General features: G+C 42.9%; 1 protein-coding gene across 5 annotated transcripts in view; it reads right to left on the bottom strand.

The window, feature by feature from the left end:
* The window catches only part of MDGA1 (MAM domain containing glycosylphosphatidylinositol anchor 1), a 245,095-nt gene that overhangs the window by 38,198 nt on the left and 182,211 nt on the right, over nt 1-24,686 (bottom strand). For all 5 annotated transcript variants that reach the window (XM_081903830.1, XM_081903831.1, XM_081903827.1 and 2 more), the window contains exons 13-14: nt 15,962-16,114; nt 14,421-14,552 (exon numbers count right to left, since the gene is read on the bottom strand). In XM_081903830.1, the coding sequence (XP_081759956.1) occupies nt 14,421-14,552; nt 15,962-16,114 (285 nt within the window). The remainder of the gene's footprint in view (nt 1-14,420; nt 14,553-15,961; nt 16,115-24,686) is intronic.

Raw genomic sequence — 24,686 nt, 5'->3', positions numbered from 1 at the left:
AGCAATGGTGACTGGCAGGTCGCAACACAAGGCTGCAACGTTGGGCCAGGACGTTGCCAAGCTGAAGCCTAATATCTTCAATTCCCACACAAATTAGAGAAACTCCTTCAAAAATACAAAGTGTCTCTCTGGGGATAGTCAGCCAAGCAAGGAGGAGGGCACAGAGACAATGGAAGGAGTTTAATCTCTTTAATGATAATGCCAGGAAGATGGCTTGTCCCAGGATATTTTAGCCTACACATGGAAGAGAGGGAAAGCATGCAATGTCACACATGAAAATTACACTGATTAGAAGCCTCCACCCTCGTACAAGACTAGGCCCTGTCTTTTTATCTGCAGCTAACTCCAGGTGGCAATTTTTTCCCTTCTGACTCAGGAACTCTTAAGACACAGTATGAAAGTGAAAATGAGCAGCTGAGTTCTCCCTCCCTCTTTTCTCTTTCTTTCTCTTTCTCTCTGTGTGCCTTTGAACCTTACCGTAGGCCTGTGAAGCAGACTCCTAGTTCAGTCTGACAGACACGGAGTTGAGTGCAAGGCTCTTGCATGCAGAGGTGGGGATATGAATGGCAGCTGGCCTCTGCCCTGACTGTCTCCTGCAGCAGAGATGAAAGCCATCAAGGCAAAGGAGAACGGTGGGGCAAAGAAAGGGCTCAATGTTGAACGGCACCAGTGAGAGGGAATTCTCTGGGCAGGAGAAAAGCATGCTGGAGAACTGACACTGGGCGTAAGGAAGGGATGTCAGGATGTGTCCAGTATTGCCAGCCAAGTATATCTTCCCCGCCTTCAGCTTTTGTCAGAAACTCATCTGGTCATGCAAAGCACCTCAGTCTATATCCAGAGAGGATAATTCCACCATTATATTCAAAGTGGGATTCGATTATGACAATACATTATACACATTGTATACAGTGTTCGAAGACTCCTTGGAAACTGCAGTTAGTTCAAAATACAGCAGCCAAGCAGCTGACTGGGACCAGTTTCAAGAAACACCTCATGCTGGTGTTAAAACAATTTTGCTGGCCGCCTCTCCATTTTTCGAAGCACAATTGAAAGTGGTGGTGCTTGCATTTAATATCCTAACCCAGAGCTTTGCAAACAGTGGTCTGCAAGCCTCTGGTAGTTCGTGAGCTTTATTCAGGTGGTACACAGAAAGGATGTAGAACCATCAAATTGGAGTCCAGTAACATCTGGAGGGCACCAGGTTGGGGAAGACTGGACTGACAGCTGCACCAGCACTGGAGTGGCTAGTTGAAAAAGAGGACAAGACTCCTGCACCTTTTGCAACTGCGTAGAAGAGTGAATTCCAGGAGGAGGAGTTCGTAGTGTAAGCCACAGCTGCAGAAATTTCCTCTTCTGAACAGCTATTGAAGATGCAGAATTCCTGCATCTTCTCCCACCTTGCCACCCTAGGCAGTGGTGTCTCTATTCTGACTAAGAAAGGGAGCTCTCAATATGACTTAGTAGTCCTGGACCCTTAGGCGTTTTAGGGCAGTGTTGCTGTTTTTTCCAGTTCTCAGTGAATGTGAGGCACTTAAACGCCTTTGAAATGTTAGCAAAATCACGTCATGTAGGCATTTCATGCTTCACAACCAGCTAATTCACCTGCCTTTTTGGTTTACTCCTTCCTCCACAGCTGGATGGTAATTTCTGTTTGCTTGTTTAAAAAGAACCCCTCCCCCCTTGCACAACTTGAACGTGTGGCAGGCACGCTCTTCAGGTGTGCTGTGCATCTTGAAATTCGTTTCTTAAGCTTGGTGGGCAATTATAATTTGCACATAGTGAAACAGATTAAAATAAGCAGAGATGCAGTGGTCAGGCTTCTGTTTTGTGGGATGAGGCAGCAAGCTTGGGAGATACAAAGGAGATGCCCGTATGGCTGTTCAAGCCATTAGTACACTGCACAGAAGACTACGAGATGTCCTAGAAACACTGGAAGGGAAAGTGGACATGCAATTAGAACTCCAATTTTCCTCTTTATATCTCCTAAAGTGCCTAATAAGTTTTCCATCCAGAGATTTCAAGGACTGAATAAGTAATGAAATGCCTCAAGCCCTGGGGGGCAACCAGGCAGCAGTTATTAAGTCTTGCAGTTCTTCAACCTCCTGAAAAAGCAGCTGCCGTCTCTGGAAGGGACCACTCTCTCTGTCAGCACAGCCACTACTCATTGCGCTGCACATTCAGTTTAGGGGAGGGGGTTGCTTCGTTAATTATTTGATTTTTTAAATAGTATGCATGTCTACACAGAAACAGGCTTCACTGGGACTTCAATGAGACTTGTGCCAATTCACAGGCCAACCTCAGCAGTTATAGATTTTCCTCCTCTGAGATAGAAGTGGGTGAGCCAAGCCAAACTTCTGTTTTTATTACAAGCGACTCCCCACTTATGTAGAGGTTACATTCCAGTGCCCCACACATGTAAGTGAAAATCATGTTAATGAGAAGCATCCCCTAAACACCCTTTAAATGCCCTACCTGTTTCTGTCTCTAAAATAGTGCTCTCCAAAAATCAAAAATACTGTACCAAATATATCCACAACTGGAACTGAAGCTCTGGGGCAAGCAGGAGGCCAGAGGATGCGTGAGGCTGGAGATCATATGTATTTTAAAATACTGTGTAGTAATCTTGTGCATATAAGTTCCACTATATTCAATGGGTCTTACTCCCAGGTACTTGTGTATAGAATTGCAGCCTAGCAGCACAATTTATACATGCCTACTCAGAAGTAAGTCTCACTGATTATGATGGAGCTCATTCCTGGGTAAATGGGTATAGAACCACAGCCATAATCACCTTTTTATCTAAAAAGACTCTGCAGATAATATGCAACAAATCATCAACTGATAAACAGTAATAAAAAGTAATAAAATAAGCAAAAGATAATAGACCAACTATAAATATGTCTACTATCAGTGACAAAAAGGCTACTTTAAAATGCCTAAATATATAATAAGAGGTTTAGCAGCATGCCTAAAGATCAGCAAAGATGTTGCCCTGTTCATACTGCATACTGTTAGCACGGGGTAAGGATGAAGGAAGGCAGGAATGGCAATTAAGGAGAGATGGCCTGATGGTAGCAAATGAAGATTAAAGGATTGGTTTGACTGAATGAACGTGGCATGCAGGCAGCAACAACTAAATCCCTTTCCCTGGCCTGTTCACATGCTCTGCCTCCCACACTGGTTGCCTCTTGTACGCCAGCTTAACTGGCTCCTTTGCTTTCCAAAGCAAGACTGAAATAGACCTGCCAAAGTCCATGTCTGGCATCGTCCTGCCTAAGATCTTGGGCAGCCAGGACTGTTAGGGATATCAGAGGTTTCAGACACGCATTGGCAAGCCACATACAAAAGCGTCAACAAAAATTTAGAGCATGGGGCAAAACATAGGTACCAGTCAGGAAACAAAGGTGGTGTTTTTTAAATTTCAATAACTGATACTAGCATTTGCTTCTTAAACTACAATATCCTAGTATAGCCTACATAATATCCTAAAAAAATAAAAAAGCATCTCTTGATATTCCGGTGACTGAGATTTGGGTGATACGTCACCCTAAATCCCTTGGTATGTTACTCAAAACAAACACACACAGCAGATGACAGAAAGAGGTTCTGGTGGCATTTCCAGTAGCTTCTAAAGCAGGGGAGGCTTCACTGCCCTTGCATTGCTCTCTGCCCTTCCCTGTGAGCAGCAGAAGACACATAAATTATGCAAATATATGCAAAATTACAATGCTTTCTTAGTATCGAGCAGAGAATCCAAAGCTTTGCATAGATTGCTGTAATGCATCGGTGCCTTTCTGGATGAATACTTCTGAGGGTTGGGCAGATTATCAGGCACTGAAGAAGCAAAAGGACTGGCCTGGAGAAGCAGGAAGAGATGTTTTGTTTTCATAGTTAAAATAAGCTTACTTTGAATTTTTTAAAATGTGGTTATTTTTTTTTGCAGTGCACATTCCACTACATATTGTCCGGAAAGGAGGGGTTTCAACATTAAAAATTAAAACCTGTTCAACATAGGGAAAAACATTCCTATCCCATTAAATCCAAGCTATCATTGTTTTATAATCTCAGTTGCCATAAAATGCTACATTCCAGAAAATTCAGTGTTCCGTGCTGGGAAGTAAAGCAAATGGGATGCCAGTGGCAGGCAGTGGGTTATCGCCATGTGTGACAGATATTGCCTCCCAAGTGCCCTGTGATAAGAAGTGCACTAAAAACAAAGATAATGCTAAGTGCTAAAAAACACACACCACCCAACACTGAAAGCAGGCCAAGCAGCACAGTGGAGGATAATGGCTACCATTGTTTAAATGAATGAGCTGTTGGAAGCCCAGGAGGTGGGACTCCCTGAAAAGGGGAGAAGCGTGGCAGTGGCAGAGTCTGACATATAGTCCAAAAAGAGGCTGTTTCAGCTTTTTAAACACTCTGAAATCCTCACTCCCCTGACCCCTGAAGGGAGCAGCTGGGCTATTTGATTCAGCTGCCACTGGCCATCAGTCCCTGCTGAAGAGGAAGAGCCAGGGGAGAAGAGGAAGAAAAAGAGTGACTGAGAGGAGGAATGGTGGAGGAGGGGGATCCTTGTGTATGTGAGGGTGTATGTTTACTTGTGTGGGTGTTTGTGTGGCCGGAGGAGTATCTGTGTGCTGTGGAGTGTTTGTGACCCCTGTCGTGCTCTGTGGGTGCATAAACTAAAATGGCAAAATGTAAGTTGGCAATGGGCACAATACAAACTAAACTCAACAAATTATACCTCCTCACATCTAAAAGTCTGATGGAAGAGGTAATTATTCACCTGCCTCCTAAACGAGTATAATATTGAGGCTAGAGGTACCTCAGTGGTCAGGTTGTTCCAAAGTTCTGGAGCAGCCACTGAGAAAGCCCTACTATGGGCCCCTGCACTGCCAACCTCATCCCTCATTTGGGCCACCAGATAGGCCTCTTGGGTTGACCTGAAAGACCAGACAGGTTGGTGTGGCAAAATATTAATGGCAGCTTGCCCCAAATCCCTGAGCAGACTCATATAGATGTTAAATAGGATGGGTGATAAGATCAAACCATGTGGTTTGATTTCTGCTGGCATCCAAGGCTGAGGGTATGAGAGAAGCAAGACCTTCTTGAGATGTTAATGCTGTGAGCTGCTCCACTGTAGGCTCAGGTTGTATATATGTGTAAATAAATCATATATATATCTCATAAAGACAGCACAGTCTCCACTGCCCTTTATTTCAAGGAAACTGAAGCCTGGAACCCCTTGAATATCACACCACTTGGCGACTGGGGTGCAACACTTATTCCATTCCATTCTATTTATTCTGCTTTTCAGCCCTCCAATATCTAATCGTTCAGCTTCTGAATCTATTGCACTGGACTTTCTGGGATAGTTAATAATAATATTTATTATGTATAAAGTGCCTCAAGGACTGGGCGCTGTATTATAATTACATAACAAAGGAACAAATCTTGCCTGCAGGTTTATAACCTAAAGAAAGTGGAAATGCCTCTGAAAAGCTACATATTTGGAAGCATGAATATTTGCAAAAGAATCGCTTCGTGGGTGTACGATGTACAAATTTCAAGTATCAGTGATAAGGCATAGATATCATGTGTTGTTCCTGGAGATGCATTATATATTGTTTCTTTGTGCCTGTGTTCAACAACTTCAGCTTCTGTTTCATTGTTTTCTTGGTCTCTGCTCATCCATACCCACTAAACTAGCTCAGTAATTCTAGGGTGAGCGGCAATGTTGCATGAAAAGGTTGGATCTATGAAAGATGACACAGGCACTGTTTCTTCCCCCAGAACCATTCACTATTCTCAAATCAGTTGCATTCCCTATTCCTCTCAATGAAGCTTGTGTCAGAGAATTATAGCAGCATGGTAGGTGATATTCCTTAATGCTGCAAAGCAGATTTGGGGAAGTATAGGAGGTTGCGGGGGCTAGAGAAGGAGAAGGACTGTTGCACAAGTTGTTTTGCTGCTGGGCAGACACAATTGGATGTTATCCACTATGTGCATCTTTTTTATCATTATTTTACACTATTAGAAATACAACCCAGCATTACCTCAATACAAAAACATCTACTGTTTCAAAATAATGACTGTGCCCATGACTATTATCGTTTATGATAAATGCAAAGCTCACTTAAAGCTATGGAAATGTTGTTACTGTTCTTCACAGTCTTTGGGCTGCCTTTTTAAGAGCCGTGCAGTCTGCTTCGCAAGCTAGTTAAGCTGGAGGCATTAAATTCAACACTCTCCCAGATTTACTTGTTTATAAAGCTTTGTACAAAAAGGATAGACTTACAATCAGCATTCTTCATTGCAGTTAGCGGTGTGTGTGTGTGTGTGTGTTTATGTGTGTGTAATGTGCAAGTCACTATCCCAGCTGCTAAAGTCAATGAACTACCCAGGAGGGAACAATCACTCATGTGATGATTACTAATTTTAAAAAGAAGAAAGGAAAATCCTATCAATGTATTAAGAGGTAGTTGGAGCAGAAAAAAAAAATTAAATGCAAGAAATTACTCAGTGTTTGTGGTTCATCCATTTCCAATCCAGCTAATGCAAAGACTTTAGACTGATAGGAATCATGACACGTGAACAACTCACATAGCATGTTACTCTTCTGAGAGAAACGAAAATGGGTAAGAGGAGAACTTCAGAGCACAACACCTGAAATTTTGTCACGTATGCCAGACTTCCCCAAGCTGATGCCCTCCAAATGTTTTGTTCTACAACTCCCATCAGCGCCAGCCAGCTGGCTGAGAGTGATGGGAGTTGTGGTCCAAAATGTCTGAAGGACCCCAAGTTCAGGAGGACTGACGAAGATCCTATTTGTGGTCATTTCTGGAAGATAACTAATGTGGTCCACTTTCTGAGACAATAAAATTACATCACTATGAGATGAGTGTGACTACATTTAATTATTCTCTCTAATCAATGGAGTAAAGAGTTTTGTTGTGCCATAACAGCTCTGCTAATTGCTAGCTTTACCTAAACCTATACAGACTACTGACCCAACCCTGTTTCACCTTATATCAGCTGCTTATTGGTCAATCCCTTGCATTCTCCATCCATCTTCTTTCTGACCTGTCCAATGGACTAGTGCAGGCATCCCCAACCTTCGGCCCTCCAGATGTTTTGGACTACAGTTCCCATCATCCCTGACCACTGGTCCTAGGGATCAAGCTAGGGATCATGGGAGTTGTAGGCCAAAACATCTGGATGGTTGCAGGTTGGGGGTGCCTGGACTAGTGAATGAATGAAAGCATTTCTATCCCACCATGCAATTTTTCTAAGAAGTTCAAGGCAGCTCCCATCAATCAAAACAGCATAAATAAATGAAACACTAGGAGCAATCAATTAAAACATATTACAAGCTACAGAAAAGAGGAAAGAGAGAAAATATCTCTACCGGCAGCATAAATCCACCCAACATTAAAAACCTGGGCAAACAGAAAATTCTTACTCCCGGGATGCTTAAAGCCAGGAAAACTTTGTGACAGGCAAGTGGCCTGTGTAAGAACACCTATTTTATTTATTTAGAAAATTTATAGACTGTTTAATCAGAAAACTCCCTTAGCAGTGTACACTCCAAGATTCAGACACCATGACAGAAATGGGTGTTTTCCTGGTTGCCACCCTCCCAACTTATGATGGTGGGCATACTTGGAGAAGGACCTCAGCTGATGATCCCAACAGATGGGCAAGATCATGTTTGACTTTGAGTGTCCAAGTTCCAAGCCACATAAAGCTTTCAAGGTTGAAGCCAACACCTTGAATTGTGCTTGCAAATGGATGGGAAGCCAGTGATTGAAAACATTTTCTGGACTTCCACTGCTACGCGCTGAGCTCAGCAAATACATGTTGAGTGGCAGTAGTTGATGTGCCCTTCAGAAGTTGACTAACTTTGGATTTATTACAAATTCCGTTCTCGTTCAGTAAACAAGTTGCCCTCAGTAGCTGCCACTCTGCGGCACAGACTCCGAGATTTCAAGAAGCCTCCACTTTAGTTTCTTGTTATTTCAATTCCTCTGTGGATCACCAGCAAAGGGGAAAGTCTTAATTCAAAGATGGCAAGAGATGCAGAAAAGACGAGCAAAAACACGCAAAAGACAATGTGTGTGTGTGTGTGAGAGAGAGAGAGAGAGAGAGAATGAACAGCAGCCAAATAAATTAAAAGGAATGGGAATGGCCTCTAGAGAGCTCCCCTCCACCCGGCTGTCCGCTCAGCTGAGAGATATTCAACATCACCCTAGTCTGTTAGTTACTGAATATTTTATACTCTGGCTACAAACGCTCCATTTGTATTCTGTTTCTCTCTTTCGTCATATCTATTATAAACGAGCAGTGTCTGGGAACTCTCCCAGGGAAGATTTGCCTGGATGGCTATGGATATGTTATAGTCAAATTGTGGAGAGTAAACTAGCTTTTTGAGTCGGGCAGCAAAGAATGGGAGAGGAAAAAAGATAATAAGCGGGTTATTAAAAAATAAATACATGTCAAATTGTATGTAGTTTCATTCCACAGTGTAATAAGACTCATCCACACTATATTGGTGGTGTGTGTGTGTGTGTGTGTGTGTGTGTGTGTGTGAGAGAGAGAGAGAGAGAGAGAGAGAGAGAGAGAGAGAGAACGAACATCATGGCCTGCCTGATACACTAGCCATGGCACACAACTGCAAATGAATACAAGGCATTTGGGTTGTGGGTCCATATAACTCTACTTATGTTGAGCCTGCAATGGTTGTCTGTGTGATAACATACCACACAACATTTAAGTCGCTAATGAAATGTGGAACTTACTCATCTAAAAGCTACAGCTTGATCCACAGTCGAAAGGTCCATGAAGATACTTACATTAACATGAAATTCAACACTCTTTCAGGTGGCAACTTCATCCTGTCCACATTATCTGCCATCACTAGAGTCCCATTGAGCAGTTTGAAGCAAAAGGACCTCTCGGAAGCCCCAGGAGGCTCTACGCAGCGTGACCTCTCTCTATGATCATAACGTGGAGCTTTTAGCTAGTGATTTTCCTTGGGTTAATTTGGATGGGATATTTTTCCTTCCCAGAAAAAATACATCCCCATAAAGCACAGTATGATAGGGTGCACAATCTATGTGAATCTAGATGGGCCTTGCTTCTGTAAGCAGAAGCAAGCAGGACACTCGTTTCCTACTCATAGCTCTTCCCTGCAACAGTCATGGCACATTCTGACAGGTAGCAACAGGAAAGGATGTGATACAGGTGATAAGAGGGGAATCTGAACAGGCCAATGTATGCTTTGGCTCAAAACATGAGACAAAACTGTCCCCATTTCTGAAATAATCACTGTAAATAAATTTTGCAGTGAGGCTTTCTGTGATGTGGGGGACTTCTGCATCAGCAGCACACTGAAGAATCCTCATGGTAGTATATAATGCATCTCTGCATGCCTCTCTCCCTCCCCAAATGTGTGTATGGACATGTAAGAGGGAAATCGAGATGCTTCTGTATCTGGAACAGAGTCAAAGAATGAATGAACTGCCTAGTATTGCTAGGAGACCATTCCTTTTTTATGAACTATTCCCTGCTATGTTACATGTCTTTCCAGTGCTCCAGTCAGGTCACCTGAGCTGTTTTCTGAAGCTAAATGTTCAGGACAGAAAAAGCAAGTACTTCTTCACAGCACATAGTTAAGCTATGGAATTTGTTCCCACAAGATGTAGTGATAACACCAACTTGGAGGACTTTATTAAAAGAGGATTAGACCAATTCATAGGGGACAAGGCTCCCTGTGGCTAGTAGCCAATATGGCTATGCTCTACCTCCACTGATGGAAAAAGTACACCCCTGAATGCCAGCTGCTGGGACTCATACATGAGGAGAGTGTTGTTGCACTCAGGCCGTGCTTGCTGACTTGCCATCTAATCTAGGAGGGCTTTTCTGGTCCAGCTTTCCCTTTACATATGCTCCAGTCATACCCACATTTCAACATACACAGGGCCATCAGTTTAGTCCCTTTGTTATGTAGAAATTAAATATTTGAGTGACAGAAGGATTGGTGCAGTAGGAAACACATTTGAAAGCATCACACTTCTCTGCCTGTTTGTGTGATCGCAACGCTATCCTGGCAACTTAAGGAAGAGTTCGCTATTTTTAATTTAAACTGATAGGCTGCTGGTTGTCAGGATGACTAGCTGATATTCCTTTAAGAATGAATGAGGAGGATATTTTTTGAATGGAAAACCTGCTGGCAGAGTGGGGTCTGAGACTGCATTAGCAAGAAGCAAATTTGCAGGAAGCAATAGAGGGAAGCTGTGAGTTTTTAAAGAGGACTGTGAGTTGAAGACTGTGGTGGCTTCACACTGTTGCTTTGGGAACCTGATGCATGATGAGCAGTAGTGCTGTCTGCTTGCTTCCAAAATACCCTGCTTCTGTATTTGTAAATAGATTTTTCAAAGAGACCATAAAGAGCAATACAAGGAAACAGACCCTGTAAGAGATGTATCTCAGTAACCTCCCGCTGCACAGGAAAGTGAAATGAGATGACCAAGCACCTTCTTGTTAACACCACATGTGTTTTAAGCTAAATGTGCTGACTGATTCACACAGCATGTGTTACTATACTAGTTAAATCCAACGAAGTATCGTTCTCAAATAATTCTTGCCATTACTATATGAGGCTGCCCCATCACTTTCCTTTGGGAGTGTTTACAAGGAAATGAACGAGTTGTTTGAAGCTAGGGAACAAAAGCTATCGGTGCCAGTGCCAGATACCCAGGGCTGTACTGGTACATTGCCTTGTCCTCCTTCCAAGGAAGTTTGCAGAATCCATCCACTGGAAACTCCTTTTGACCCTTCCAGTTTCAAGTACCCCTTAAAAGCTCCCTTAGCAAGTGGAGCTTCTGTGTGATTTCTTGATGGGAGAATCACTGATGATGAACAGTGAGAATCTCTAGGCAGTGGTAATCAGCAACAACACACTAAATGAATGCTAGAGAATGCTACCTTTGAACATGTGTCAGTCAGATGCCTGAGGGAAAGAAAGAATAAGGACGGAGCTTAATAATGACCATCCCTCCCACCTACAACACAGAACCATATTTACTGGCGCAAGATAATACAAAAATTATTATCTCTTACTATACTATAAGAAGAGTTAGCATGAATCATGTTTATCTCATGATAATTGAAGCCATTACTTGAGCAAGTGAAACTGCTATCACAAATCTATCTCTTATCACCTCAGGCAATTATCGAATAAGAGACAAGCTGAGAAGTGATCAAGGCAAGCTATCACATGTTTGTGCCACCTCACTCAGTTCATGGGGCATCCTGGCTTATTAGGAACATCCTGGCTTTGGTCCAGATATACTCACAAAATAAATGGAAGCAAGAATGATTAGAAACAGAAATGATGAATGCCACAGCACAACACAAAACAGAGAGAGAGAGAGAGAGAGAAAGAAAGAAAGAAAGAAAGAAAGAAAAAGAAAGAGGTAAGAAAGGAATGAAGGATCGAAGGAAATGAATTTAGATATTAGGATTGACCCAATTGACCCAATACTGCCAGTTGTGTTACAAGCTTAATTTTTAACAGGCTGATAAAAATCTCTCATTTTCTTCATCTCTGACTGTACACCCTGTCTGGTTTCTAAATAATTCAAAATATATTCATGCTTTCCTTAGTGCACACCCTGGGAAACTCAAAACAACATTAAAGTAAAGCCAAAAGAATGCAGTCATCTTGCACGAAAACAGACTCTTGGTATTGCTATATGGAAGAAGAAAATAGAGAAATCTACCTAAAACCACAATGGAGAATCAAGACATTGTAAAAGGGGGCATGATGATGGTGAACGTGGAAGAGAAGAAAAGGTGGATTTTGTGGGGTCAGAGGCAGTTCCACTGGGTTTCTTAGTAGTCAAAGCTAAATAGACTGCCAGCCCCAAACTGTCCCCAGCAGTGTCCACGCCATAATAATTTCAACATTCAACACCTCTGAGAAATCTCTGAACCATTGAGGGCAGCAGTGGTGGCAAATGGCATAATACCTTAATGGTTTCTTATGATATTCTCTTATGTGATGTCACAACTCTGCTAAGAAGTGTAGAAACAGCTCTCTTTTTCTGCAGCATTGCATATTAGCCAATCTTTCCCCGTACAAGAAATGCTATATATAAAAATCCCTTCCACAATGGCTGGAGGAACTCAATGGATAATTTAAGGATTAGCCAAGGGAAAGCCAAAATTAGCCAGATGTGAACAGGATGGTAGCCATACACCATACCCAGCCCTGGCTCAAACCTTTATCAAACAAACCTAGAAGACAACCATGATATAATGTAAAGTCAGAGCAACACAAACATCTGTCTCTGATGCTGGACAGAATGAGCCACCTATCAACTAGGCAGACATGGGTGTTCAGGTTAGACACCAAAACATCAACTATGTAACTTCAGTGATGAGTACAATTATCATATTGACATGGGAACCTGCCTTATCCAGTCAGATCACTGGCACCTCTGGTTCTGAATAGTCTGCAGCAGGGGTAGTTAACTTGTGGACCTCCAGAGGTTGTTGGAATCCATCTCCCCTAAGTCCCTTCTAGCATGGCCAAAGGTCAGGGATGTTGGGAGTTGCAGTCCAGGAGCACCTGGAGGGACACACATTAGCCACCCCTGGTGTGCACTGACTGGCAGCAGTTCTCTGGGATTTCAGATGTGGTCTCCCCCCCAGCTGTAACAGGAGGTGTTGGGGATTAAACCTGGGGCTTTTTGCATTTAAAGCAAGTGTTCTGATGCTGAGCCATGGCTCCATCACTAGATGCATGCATAGTTTGCTGGAAAGCAGCTTACACTGAAATAATTACTTATCTAGAGCAGGTGTGGGGAAACCGTCGGTTCTTCAGATGTTGCCAGACTACAGCTCCAATCATCCCTGGTCATTGCCCACACCTGCTAGGGCAGATGGGAGTTGTAGTTGAGTCACACCTGGAAGGCCAAAGATCCCCCACATCTGATTTAGAGAGTTTACTGGACTCTGCATCTGAGGACAATTCTCATCTCTTCCCTGTGAGAGGAGAACCAGCGCTTAATGAAATTTCATGTGCTCAGGCAGAGGAAAATGTTAATTAACTCACTTTAGCAGCCCCATTTACCAACAGGCAGACATACTCTTCCTGACTGGGTTCCGATTTCTCAGTCAGGCTCCAGTCCAGCAGGTGATTAATAACTTAGTGGGCTTTCAGAAAGACTGCATTTATTATTCAAATTAATGAAATTATAATCAAGAGGTGACAAATTAGCAATTGCTCCTTGACTGAATGTGGAAACTCATTAGGCACTTCTGTGGCATACGCCAAGTGCTACAGCTTCATCTTGGTGGCTGGAGACAGGAGGTGAAACAAGAGAAAAAGAAACAGCGGGCGGGAGGCTGCCCTTCAAAATGACTTTGCCCCATAAAACCAATTGCTTTTTTCACATTATTTTTGCCATCTTCCTGGGTCTCTTATTTACCCTCCTTAAATTAAAATAGCAACCAGGGAGTCCCTACTGATGCAACAACTGCCCTTGCTTAAACGTTCCGTCTAAGCTCTTTCCAAACCACACCCCACAGTTGTTTTCATAAATCAGTTTCTACCTACATCGTATTCTAAAGTTTCAATAAAAGAGGTAGCAATGAAAAAGGATTGCCTGCACTATCTTAAGGAAAGACCAAAAATAAATAAATATGTGTGCAAGATTAGAGGTTAACAGGAATTAATTTCATCAAAATCACGGCTCCAACACAGAAAACAACAGCTGTCACAATCTTGGCTTACTCCTCCCTTTAAAAAACTCAAATCAAAATCAGTTTTCTAGCACTCGTGATGCAGATACATGCCTGGAAATGTGAAGGATGTTCTTGCAAGACAGGTGTGGGGAACCTCTGGCCCTTCAGACTTTCTGAACTGCAGCTTGCATCAGTCTCGGGAGGCTTGGCCAGTGTTCAGAGATGATGAGAGAGTTGTAGCCCAGCAATACCTGGGGGCCAAAGATCCCCCACACCTGTTCTAAATGCTTGGAAACTAGGAGTGATCTGCACAGTTGGCTGCCCATGTTCCATATTGTGGTGTCACAGGGAATGGTTCCCTGCCTTCCCAGAACACTTTACACAATCTCAACTGTGCACTACAGCATAAAACTAGGAAAGGGGTGTGTCAGGGTGAGGGGCGTAGACATATCCTAGGAGAGAGGCTGAGCTCCAACTCTGCTTTCAGCAAAATGAAAAGTATTATTTGCCAAAACCGAACTTCAGTGCCAGGAAGCAAGAGCCATTAAGCACCAGCAGAAACCAGGTCTGGCATACCTTAGAGGACGATTGTTTCCCCATAATATTCAGTCAGCCCTTCTTCTCAAAGCATCCTTTCCCCCATCCTAGCCAAGAAGATCACTCACCAATGTGCTTCCCATACATGTGATAATAGAAGGAGACACAGAATCTGGCGGTCATGTTGTACATGGGGCTGATCAGTCTAGCCTTGTCGTTCTTCACCCGGGGTGCAGACGCCTCGATGAACATGTAGTAGCCTGAAGAGCAAGGAAACAAAGGTGGTGGGGAATGCAATGCTCAGAAGGATTTAGAAAGGAAAACCAGCTACCTTTGGGGAGCTGAGTGAGAGCCAACCACATACTCTCCACCAATACCCCCCCCCAGTGTGCAATGGCAAAATACAATTCACTGTTGGATGCAGCCTAGATAGCACTCTCTATTCACTCTGGGCAACAGCAAGGCCCCAAAGACTGGGTGAGTGTAAGAGGCGACAGGAGGCCAGCAGCTCCTCTAATTGTCCAGCTAAGCATCTTCTCATGGCCACAGTCCCTCCTGCTTTCTTGCTGGCTTGTGGTGGCCTTCTTGGTGCCTTTGATTTTCTCTGTCTTATTGTACACAGGTAGCTAGCGATGGGATGCTTACAGCAGCCCCAAACAGAATGTGCGCAGGATGGCAGATGGCCTCTGAGTTGGCAGGTTTAAAAGGTGGCTTGACTCAGCCCCTCTCCTCCAAATGATAATTGAGCGACACTGTTTTTAACATTGTAATCTCTTCTCAGAGGTGACATGGATTGCATCCCAGAAGTACCTGGCCCCGGGAGTTGGAGATTTCAGTGGACTCCTGCTGCCGAAACCAGCCTGAACACTTCTGAGTGTTTAAACATGTCTCCCTCTCCACTTGCTTTTCTCTTCTGTGACTTCAAAGCAACTATCAATGGAACAAGGACATTTGGCAGCAGGCAATTAGCCAGTAACAAGGACTAATGCTCTCCTGATTCCCCTAAACAAAGCTGTGGGAGTTTTAATTGGGTATTTAATGCGAATAAGAAACATGCAAATTAACTGCCTGCTCCCCATGCCCAATGCAGAGCAGATGTGTGTGTGTGTAGAAAACCAATCTATTTTGTCCTCAGGTTCCAAGGCGGAGTATGATACTGAGAGCTAAATCTGTCTTGTAGAGGACTTGGCAAAAGCTAGAGGCAACAATCCTTTCTATATTCTACAAAATTCCCAGAACAGTTCTTGTCACGTAGAGACCTCTGCTATGTGAGAATCTGAGGGTGCCAGGCGGGGTGGGGGGAAAAGGGATGGAATAGAGGGAGGGGTGAACAAAGGATTGCATTGTAGGGTGTTAGGACTTAACAGATGCTGCAATGTTTCTAGCTCCCAGCATGAAAATGAGAGGAAGAAGTACTTAGATACGTGAGGGATGAAAACCTGGACGGGATTATTTCTGAGGAAGTAAATAAAAAGGGAGCGGAAGAAAATATGGACTGCTGATGGCTAGAGCCCCCTCCCTCTTTCCTAGTTCAGCATGGAATGGTAAATATACAAGGGACTTTAAGGTTTCCACACTCTCTCCCCACTAGAAATCTCATTGAGAAGGAGCCAGGATTGGGGCAGTGGATGGGGTACAACTTTGCAAAGGAAGCTGGAAGTTCCATTACCTTCTGGTGTCCCACTGAAATCCATGGTTGGGCCTGTGTTGGCAGAGCGCTTGGGGTCGTGAGTCAGACCACTCTGACGAATCCAGTCAAAGTTGTCAGTTGTGTCTTGTGTATATCCACAGATCTTCTCATCCTCAAAGTGACAGGTGTTCCCTGTAGTAGTAGTAACAACAACAACAACAACAACAACAACAACAACTTTATTATTATATACCTCACCCATCTGGCTGGGTTTCCCTAGCCACTCTGGACAGCTCACAGCATATATCAGAACATACTAAAACATTAAACATAAAAAACTTCCCAATACAGGACTGCCTTCAGATGTTTTCTAAAAATCAGATTTATCTCCTTGACATCTGAAGGGAGGGTATTCCACAGGGAGGGCACCACTACCAAAATGACCCTTCAGTGGACTTTCTGAAGGAAGGGAGGTTAACCAGAATGCCATATGCTAAAATATGAAAAAAGCAAGCAAACAAACATATAGAGTCCCTGCCTTGTAACAGTTATGGTTCTGCAGTGACGTGATAATAAAGCACAAAGAGCATCTTCATCACAAGGATGTATGAAATGCCCTGCTGGCTCAGACCAAAGGCCCACACAGTCTAGCGTTCTCTTTCTCAGTGTGGCCAACCTGTTGCCTCTTGTGAAGTCTGCAGGTAGGGCATGAGCACAATAGCCTTCTCATGCTCATGTTCCAGAGCAACTGGTATTTGGACTTGATCCTGGAGATGATATGCACCCATCCACGTAACCTGACCTGACCTTCCACAAGATAGTGACTAGGAAGAACGTACACAAATGAACTGAACGATCCCTTCTTTCCTCTCTGTGTGAGAGAGTAAAATCTATATACCAACAAGAAACTCCCTGCTTGTGTACAGATGTGCTGATAGAACACTTTGTGATCACATTGGTATGATTGATGTATCCAATTAAAGCAGGTAACATTTGTGTTTCAGAAATGCTTTTTGACATTTCCCCAGATGACTACTGAAATACAGAGGCAACCCCCCCTCCCGCCCCACCCAACATCCTTGCTCTCTGTGATGAAGCAATCTGTATATGGCATAATAATAATATAATAATAATAATTTCATCATTTTAAGGATCAGAGAACTAGAGTCCAAGTGGACCCCAAAGGGGGTTCATTCTTTGGTTTGCCAACACTGAAGATACGGATACACTCAGCACATTGAAATATAGAAGTGCCAGAGCTTGATACCAAATGGGCACATGTGTTCACATGGAGCTCTAACCCACAACCCTGAGATTAAGAGTCATTCTCTACTGACTGAGCTATCCCAGCATACATGGCTAAAAATATTGGAGGTGACCATCCTTGGTCTGGCTTTTCAGTACTTCAGGCACATATACAATTCAAATCCTGGCTCTCCCAGTTTTCTTTGGACTCCATAAAGCTAGGTGAAACATGTGCATGTGTGAAAGCCTTCATGGAAAACATATACGTTTCCAGCTTTCTCCTTTCTCTCTCTTTTGGGTACTTCAGTCACATAGTGTTGAAGGGTACAGGCCAGGCCAGATTCCACATTAGGGTCTCCAAAGTGGGATGTGTGCCTAGATTTTTTTAAAAAAATGTCTCTAGATTTTGTATGAGGAGTCTAGCCTGTGCCCACCCAGAGATGCTCTGTACCTGAAGGAATGGTTTGTAGAAGCTCTGGGCTGAAAGGTTGCCCCTGGTGAAGCTCTGCCGACTGCTGAAGCACGGAGGGCCCCATGGAAACTCGGCTAGAGAGCTCCTGCAAGTGAACACAGCCAAAGGGAGCTTGGCTGGCCACTTAACTGCTAATTAACCCTGACTAAGTGCTCTCTACTCGGTCCATTCATTTCTAATTAGCATCCTAATCCAAATTAGCCACCGTTTGTAATACTGAGTGCCGGGGACTGCCCAGCATCTGGAGCTAGAGGAGAAAAGGAGGCAGGAGATCTGAGACTCTGGGATTCGCAATAATAGTCTCTGTGGTTTATTTGATCTGTTCTGTGTCCAGATCTGAAAGGCAGGAGCTGAGGCGCGACGGCAGCTGCTTAGCAGCTCTTCCAAGGCGTTATGTGAATGAGATGGCTGAGCTCCAGTTCTAGCAGTGCTGTCACACATGGGAGTCCTGCAGCACAGAAAAGGCTGTCGCACAAGGCTTGGTCATTTCAGCAAGCTACTTAACTCTGGCCAGAGGTTGTTGCACTTGGCTTCCAGATCTAAGCCACAATTCCAGCAAACTCAAAAGAAACCCCTATAATCATAGAGTACCACGCCTTTGAAGGCCATCTAATTCAAACAACTTACACTCTGCCCATCTCCAGAAAGCTAGCACTCAATGCAAATTAATTCCCTGTCCTCCACACCAGTTTCACAGATTTCAGTTCAAATTAAAGCAAATTAAAACAAATAGGAAAGTTGAGGTTAATGCAGAGCAGAACTAAGGCCACCTATCTCCAGTCGATTTTTTAATATATTTTCATTGGAGAACCTTTGACAAGGCATGATGACCTCATTTGACCACACCACACATTAAGCCACCCTCAGTACGGACCAGAGACTGCACAGGCAAAACAGTGCTCTCAGAACTGGACCAGGAACCTTGGACACAGCACCAAACAGATGGTCAACCATACAAGCAAAGGGACCACCAATATCGAGGGACCAAATCTTCTTTATGATTTGGAAGGGGAAGAAGTTCTAATTTTGTCCCGCTCTTCCCGAACAAGTTGCCAGAACTGTTAAAAGCTGATGGTTCCCACTGTCTGTTGCTTGGCTGGAGGAGCAGAGATATATCCCAACAGCCCATTGTTGTATCTTTGAACTGAGCATTTATGCACTTCATACAGCCAGCTGTATGAAGTGTGAGCCCTTATTGGTCAGAGCCCCAGTGTGAGCCCTTATTGGTCAGACAGGAGAATGTTGCATTGCACAAGGAGAAATCCTTGCACTGACGGAACATTCACCTTAGCACTGTGTTGCACGCAGCCCATCATCTTTGCTTTACAGCACATGGTCTTGAATTAGCCGAACTGCAAGAAAGAAGACGGGTGCAATTTACAAATCCCTTCACTTGAACCTTCTGGGCCATAACATAGCATCTGTTTAGCAACACACAGGAACAACTCATTAAAATTGTGGAAGGGGGAAATTAAGGAGGCAGAATGTAATCAACAGGAGTGGAATATGGTCAGGTTATTAGCGTAGGGCATTCTAAATCCATTTACAAGTTGAAAGAAAGATAAATAAGTGAATTCTGAGAACTGTGTTAGGGATCCTAACAGTCAAACAGTCAAATTGGGAGTAATCTCTGAGAATTAGATTTTGTTTTGTTCTGGTCAGGCTTGTGGATGTATAATCTCAAGGGGCCTGTGAAAAAATGTTCTCCCCACCACCCTGTCTCAGTCTCTTTGGGTAGATGATACCCAGTGCCTAGCTCTTACCCACTCCACGTACTTGCCCTAACAACATTAAGCACGAACATTGTATTAACCAAAGAGAAAATGGATGAAGAAATAATTACATTAAGCGATTCTCTGAGCCTGTAAATTAATCAACATTATGTACCCCTTGATCAGGCTGCCATGGACATTAATCATATAATCTTTGCCTTTCATTCAAGAGTGCGAGACATTCACACCTAAGATTTTATGTAGGCAACCATGTGTAATGGTTCTCTCACTCTAATAAGCCCACCTCCCAAATTCACCACGAAGAGCAGTTGTGGAATTCAGTGTGGGAGGAGAAAGAGAGAACGGACAGGTAGGGCATTCAGCTGACTGCTAAAAGGCTCACATGCTAGCTGAAGATGGCACATATCATTCATGGCTTCCTTTTGCTTTTAAAACAGACACAAGAGAAATGAGCCCATTTCATGGCACCAGAATGGCCAAAGAGCACTGGGTTGATATATAATTGCCTCCACATAGGGTTCTTGCACAGTTTGGGTGTAATAAGAGATTGAGAGACCTTGTGTCTTAATCTTAGGGAGGCTCAGCTCCAAATACACTGAAGGGGGGCAGCTTGTGCATGTGTGTGCGCGTGGACACACACACACACATGTACACATATATGCATTCAATTTTGGGGTAGGATTTTAACTCGAATCCCTCCCCTCCTCCCTCCTCTGAAATTAGCAGTCTCCTGAGGCTGTTTTTGGTAAATGTGGAGAATGGGAAAAGAAAAGCAATGTGGGTGGTCAGCTAGGGCTTTAAAATGCACCTCCTGGGAAGGAGGGAAGGAGGGATTTTCTCCTGGGAAGTCTGATTTTACATGTGGACATTTTAAATACACTTAAACAGAGCAGCTTGTTTGAAAAAGAACGCCACCAAAGGAGCACGAGGGACTCTGGGATATTCCAGAGTATGCTCTCAGTGCTGGCTTGCTTATTTATTTATTATTAAATAATATTATAAATAATAGCCAGATAGGCTTTCAGGGCAGTTTCACAACAATAAAATCAATGCGATATACAAAAATCATGGTGCACATGGTACATCACGGCTATGCACAATGTCTGGTTGGGAGGCTGGCTGCCGGCTCCATGTATGCTGCCCTAAGCTCATCACAGGATACAAATGTAACAGATACATAACTAATTGTGAGGGGCATCTCACATTTGGCAAGAATCCTCTCTGCTTTGCAAGCGTGGTGTGGCTGAAATGTGTGAATAGATGAGCCTTTGCCAAGTCAATTAAGAAAAGAAAAGCTGTTGCATGCACTCAAAGATACAAAATATTCCTCATAATGAAAGAGGTTAGATATGTGCTTTCAAGCTGGTGGTTTCTTGGGGTTGGCATGTGTTTTCTTAACAGAGGATAGTCCTCTTATTTGAAGGGCTGCCTAGTCCAAGTTCAGCTTAAAGATAAAGAACCACAAGAAGGGAAGATCTTGAAGATGCCCACTGATGGTGAGCACCTGGAGAGCAGACTGAGCACACACACCTGTCTCCAGTGTCCACCAGTGGTTTTCCTTACTCTAGCAAGATGCACTGTTGCAGCAATTATTTCCAAATCATATCCATACATATGCATGCTTTTTTGATGACACATTTCCTTTTCGTGTGTGAAGATATTCAAGCAACCACCTTAAGGTTTCTAGATAAATACTTGGTAATGAATACCAAACATGTACACAGTAAAATAAACTGAAAGTAAAATGCAACTTACTAAACTGATCTGTAGGGTCCCAAAAAAATTCTGTTCGCAGCATGATAGAGAGTCTACAGTCAAGCTGCCAACAGCTCTTGCACCTCAACAACCTAAACTCTGGAAATCAAGGAATCCCAGGCAAGGCCTTCTGTGCTGGGCTCAGCAGTCACAGAGGGCTGAATGGCATAAGGTAGCTTGTAAGATATGCAGGATCCAATCATGCTGTGGTTTAAAGGAAAGTTGGACCAAACAAACCCACCTGCTTTTGCGGGACCTCTTGCTCAGTAACTTAAGAGGATGCAAAATTCAAAAGCTGCACCATATTCCCAGTTCTTTATGCAGTCCTGGTTTACTTTTTTCTGAATAAAGAAGTACTAACTTTATCTATATGGCACAATTCTATGGCTAAACTCAGCACAGCTTCCTGCAACTGTCCTAAATAATCTTCTTCTGTTAGCATCACACTGTTCATCTTGCACACCTGGGATCTGATATTTTGAAGATAATGTGAGCTTATTATAGTTCAACAAAAGTCAATATGAACATTAAGAATAGAGTCTCTAACATTAAGTACCTGGGCCAAATCTTGAGAAACTTGGCCTCTAGCTCAGGTGGCCTCAATGGATGATAAGTCAATGTCTATTATTCTTTATATCTATTACAACGGCTAACAAAAGTAAATGCCATACTTCTGAATATTCCATCTTGGCTACAGCAACCTTTGATCCACATCAGAACAACAGGGGAAGGTGGTCGGCAAAACATTTTGCTTTAGGGCTTCAATAGCTCTTTTTTTGTTAGTCGCTGTAATAAATATAATCGCATTGTTCTAGCATCCAAAGCAAATTTGTCCAAAGTGCTGTTTGACAATTTCGTCCCTTGCCTCTTTCTCTCTCTCAAGTTGCTTAAATTGTGAGCCTGAAGGCAATGACCTGGTTTGTTTATTTGTGCACAGTGCCTAGCATGTATTAGGGACTTTATTAATATTAAATGTTAATGGTGAAGGTGATGAAAACGGAGCCTCCAAAATCCCCTGAATCTAAAGTTATTTGCCCTGTATACTGTCTCTGTGCATGGTAAGCAACTATAGATGGCTATATGGGTTATGAAATTCCTTAAAGGTTTTGCTTCTAGATTTCATCAATATGCAGGTAGCACTCAGTTCTATTTTTCCATATAGCCTAATTTAGAGACCAGTGTCTGGAGGCAATAATGGCTTGAATGAGGGCCAATAAACTGAATATGAGTCCTGATAACATAAGGTACTGTTGATTGGTGGTTACTAGTGTTCTCCTTGATTCCACATATATGTGGCCTGGCAGTGGTGACTCAGGGGTGAGAAATAGTCACCTGGACAGGACCAGGAAACAAAAACTTCACCGGACAAGCGCCAAATACAAGTAAGATTATGTAAGAAAGAACACAGTGTGGGAGTAGTGATGCAATTTTCTGAAAATTTCGATGTTGAGCTTAACTGCAGATTTTTTCCTTCATATCAACAAACATTTCTAACATATTAAATGCATTATTATACAAGTTTCTGTATTTTCTTAAAGTAACCAACATACAAAGAATTATATAAAATAATGCATATAACTGTATATAAAATAATTGTGTGTTAATGCAGGTACCATATTACATATGTAAGTATTTTTTGTGTACGTGTTTGTTGATAAATAGTTGGATTTAAAAGGAAAAGAAAAATTGGCAATGCATGAGGTGCTTGATGCAAGAGGTGGTCCGATTTGGACAAAGTGCATTGGGCTGGATCCGCCAAATTCCATGTATAAATCCATTTAAAATTGATTCCTCCTCCATCCCTATGAAGAAGACACAGTTTCCATGGTCAGACACAAACGTTTGAAATAAATTTGTGGTCCGATTAAGCCTTGGCTCAGGTCAAGTGCTGATGCTAATTTTTCTACATTCCTGTGGCAGTGACCAGACCACACATTTAAGCATAGCTGAATATTAAAATTGCTTAGACGGGTCAGCCATATAATTTCTGCATGGCATTCCTGTTTCCCATATAGGTTTAACTTTTGTGTGTGTGCCTCTCTTTCCTACTACCTGGGGCAATGAAGAAACAGAATTAAAAACTCAGTTTTGTGTTATGTGGCATATTATTGGCTCAAATTAAGACAAGGCTGCATATTGGCCTCTTCCTAGGTTAATGAAGGATTCAGAGATTCAGTAATGCACACTGGTCTAGCTCCTGAATGGGCAGGGACTATGATTCAGTGGTATAGCGCCTGCATTGCATTCAGAAGTTCCCAGATTAAGTCTCTCGAATGTTCCATTCAAATGATCAGGCTGCAAGTACAGTGGTGCCCCCCAAGACGAACGCCTCGCAAAACGAAAAACTCGCAAGACGAAAGAGTTTTCCGTTTTTGAGTCGTTCCGCAAGACTCAAAAGGTCACCCAGCAGCTGCATGTGGAGGAGCGGAGACGCGAACCCGGTTCCCCAGATTACCGCTCTTAACCACTACACCACACTGGCTCTCCAATGTGGTGAGAACAGAAATTGCATGGCGGCAGCTCGGCAGGCCCCATTAGCTAAAGTGGTACCTCAGGTTAAGAACAGTTTCAGGTTAAGAACGGACCTTCAGAATGAATTAAGTTCTTAACCCGATGTAACACTGTACTGGGTTAGATGGACTAATATTCTAACCTGGTATAAGGCAGTTCTGTGTTCTGCATTCAAATGATCACTCCAAGCACCCTAGTCCTGGGTCTTTGATGCCTTCCTCTTATCTTTGGGCACCATCCAAGGCACTATATTTCATCTCTTAAACCTTAAACAGCTTAGGCAATGCATATTTTATAGACCAGCTCCTCCTATATGCCAGGGATTCTATGGTATTTGTGCCAGCTGAACCCTTGCTTGTATCTGCCTTATGCATTAGATCTATTATAGGCATTCTCAGCGGTTGCTACCTATCTATGGCTGCTTCCAGACTGCTGCCATTTTACAGGTGCGAATCCATTGCATGCTGGCAAATTCGGGTTGTGCAATAAAAAATGGGTTTGGCTCTGTGGTACATGAAACCTGCTTCAGAAAGAAAGAAAGAAAGAAAGAAAGAAAGAAAGAAAGAAAGAAAGAAAGAAAGAAAGAAAGAAAGAAAGAAAGAAAGAAAGATTGGGGCAAGGAAAGTGATGAGAAAATGCACTAGAAAGTGTGGGATTAACAACTGCTTGGCGTAATGTCGTATAGCTAGAAGAAATGTGTCAATGGTGCATAACCTTCCTGAAAACTTTGTGCGAACAAATCAGGATGAGTGCTGAATAAACAGGCAATCTGGAAGCAATCTTTGAATGCCTCTTTTGCAATTCTGCCAAAGTTCCTATCTGAACATTATCTGTAGGAAATGCAAGGGGGTCAAAAACCTAAGAAGTCATTGAGAAGTTTGTGATGAATGAGGGATTATCTTAGCTTTCTTATGTGCATTATTGCATTTATTTCAGCTAAATATTTAAGGCACTTTCAGCATGTTTGATTTCCCTTTATTTTTAAAAAAACCCACTTATCTGAAAAAACATTTTTTGAATTTTAATACTTTTGGGTCTAAAGATTAGA

Source organism: Podarcis melisellensis, assembly GCF_964234715.1.
Source record: "Podarcis melisellensis genome assembly, chromosome: 3".
NCBI classification, from domain to species: Eukaryota; Metazoa; Chordata; class Lepidosauria; order Squamata; family Lacertidae; genus Podarcis; species Podarcis melisellensis.
Note: the sequence above shows the minus strand (reverse complement) of the source record. Positions and strands in the feature narration are given on the sequence as shown.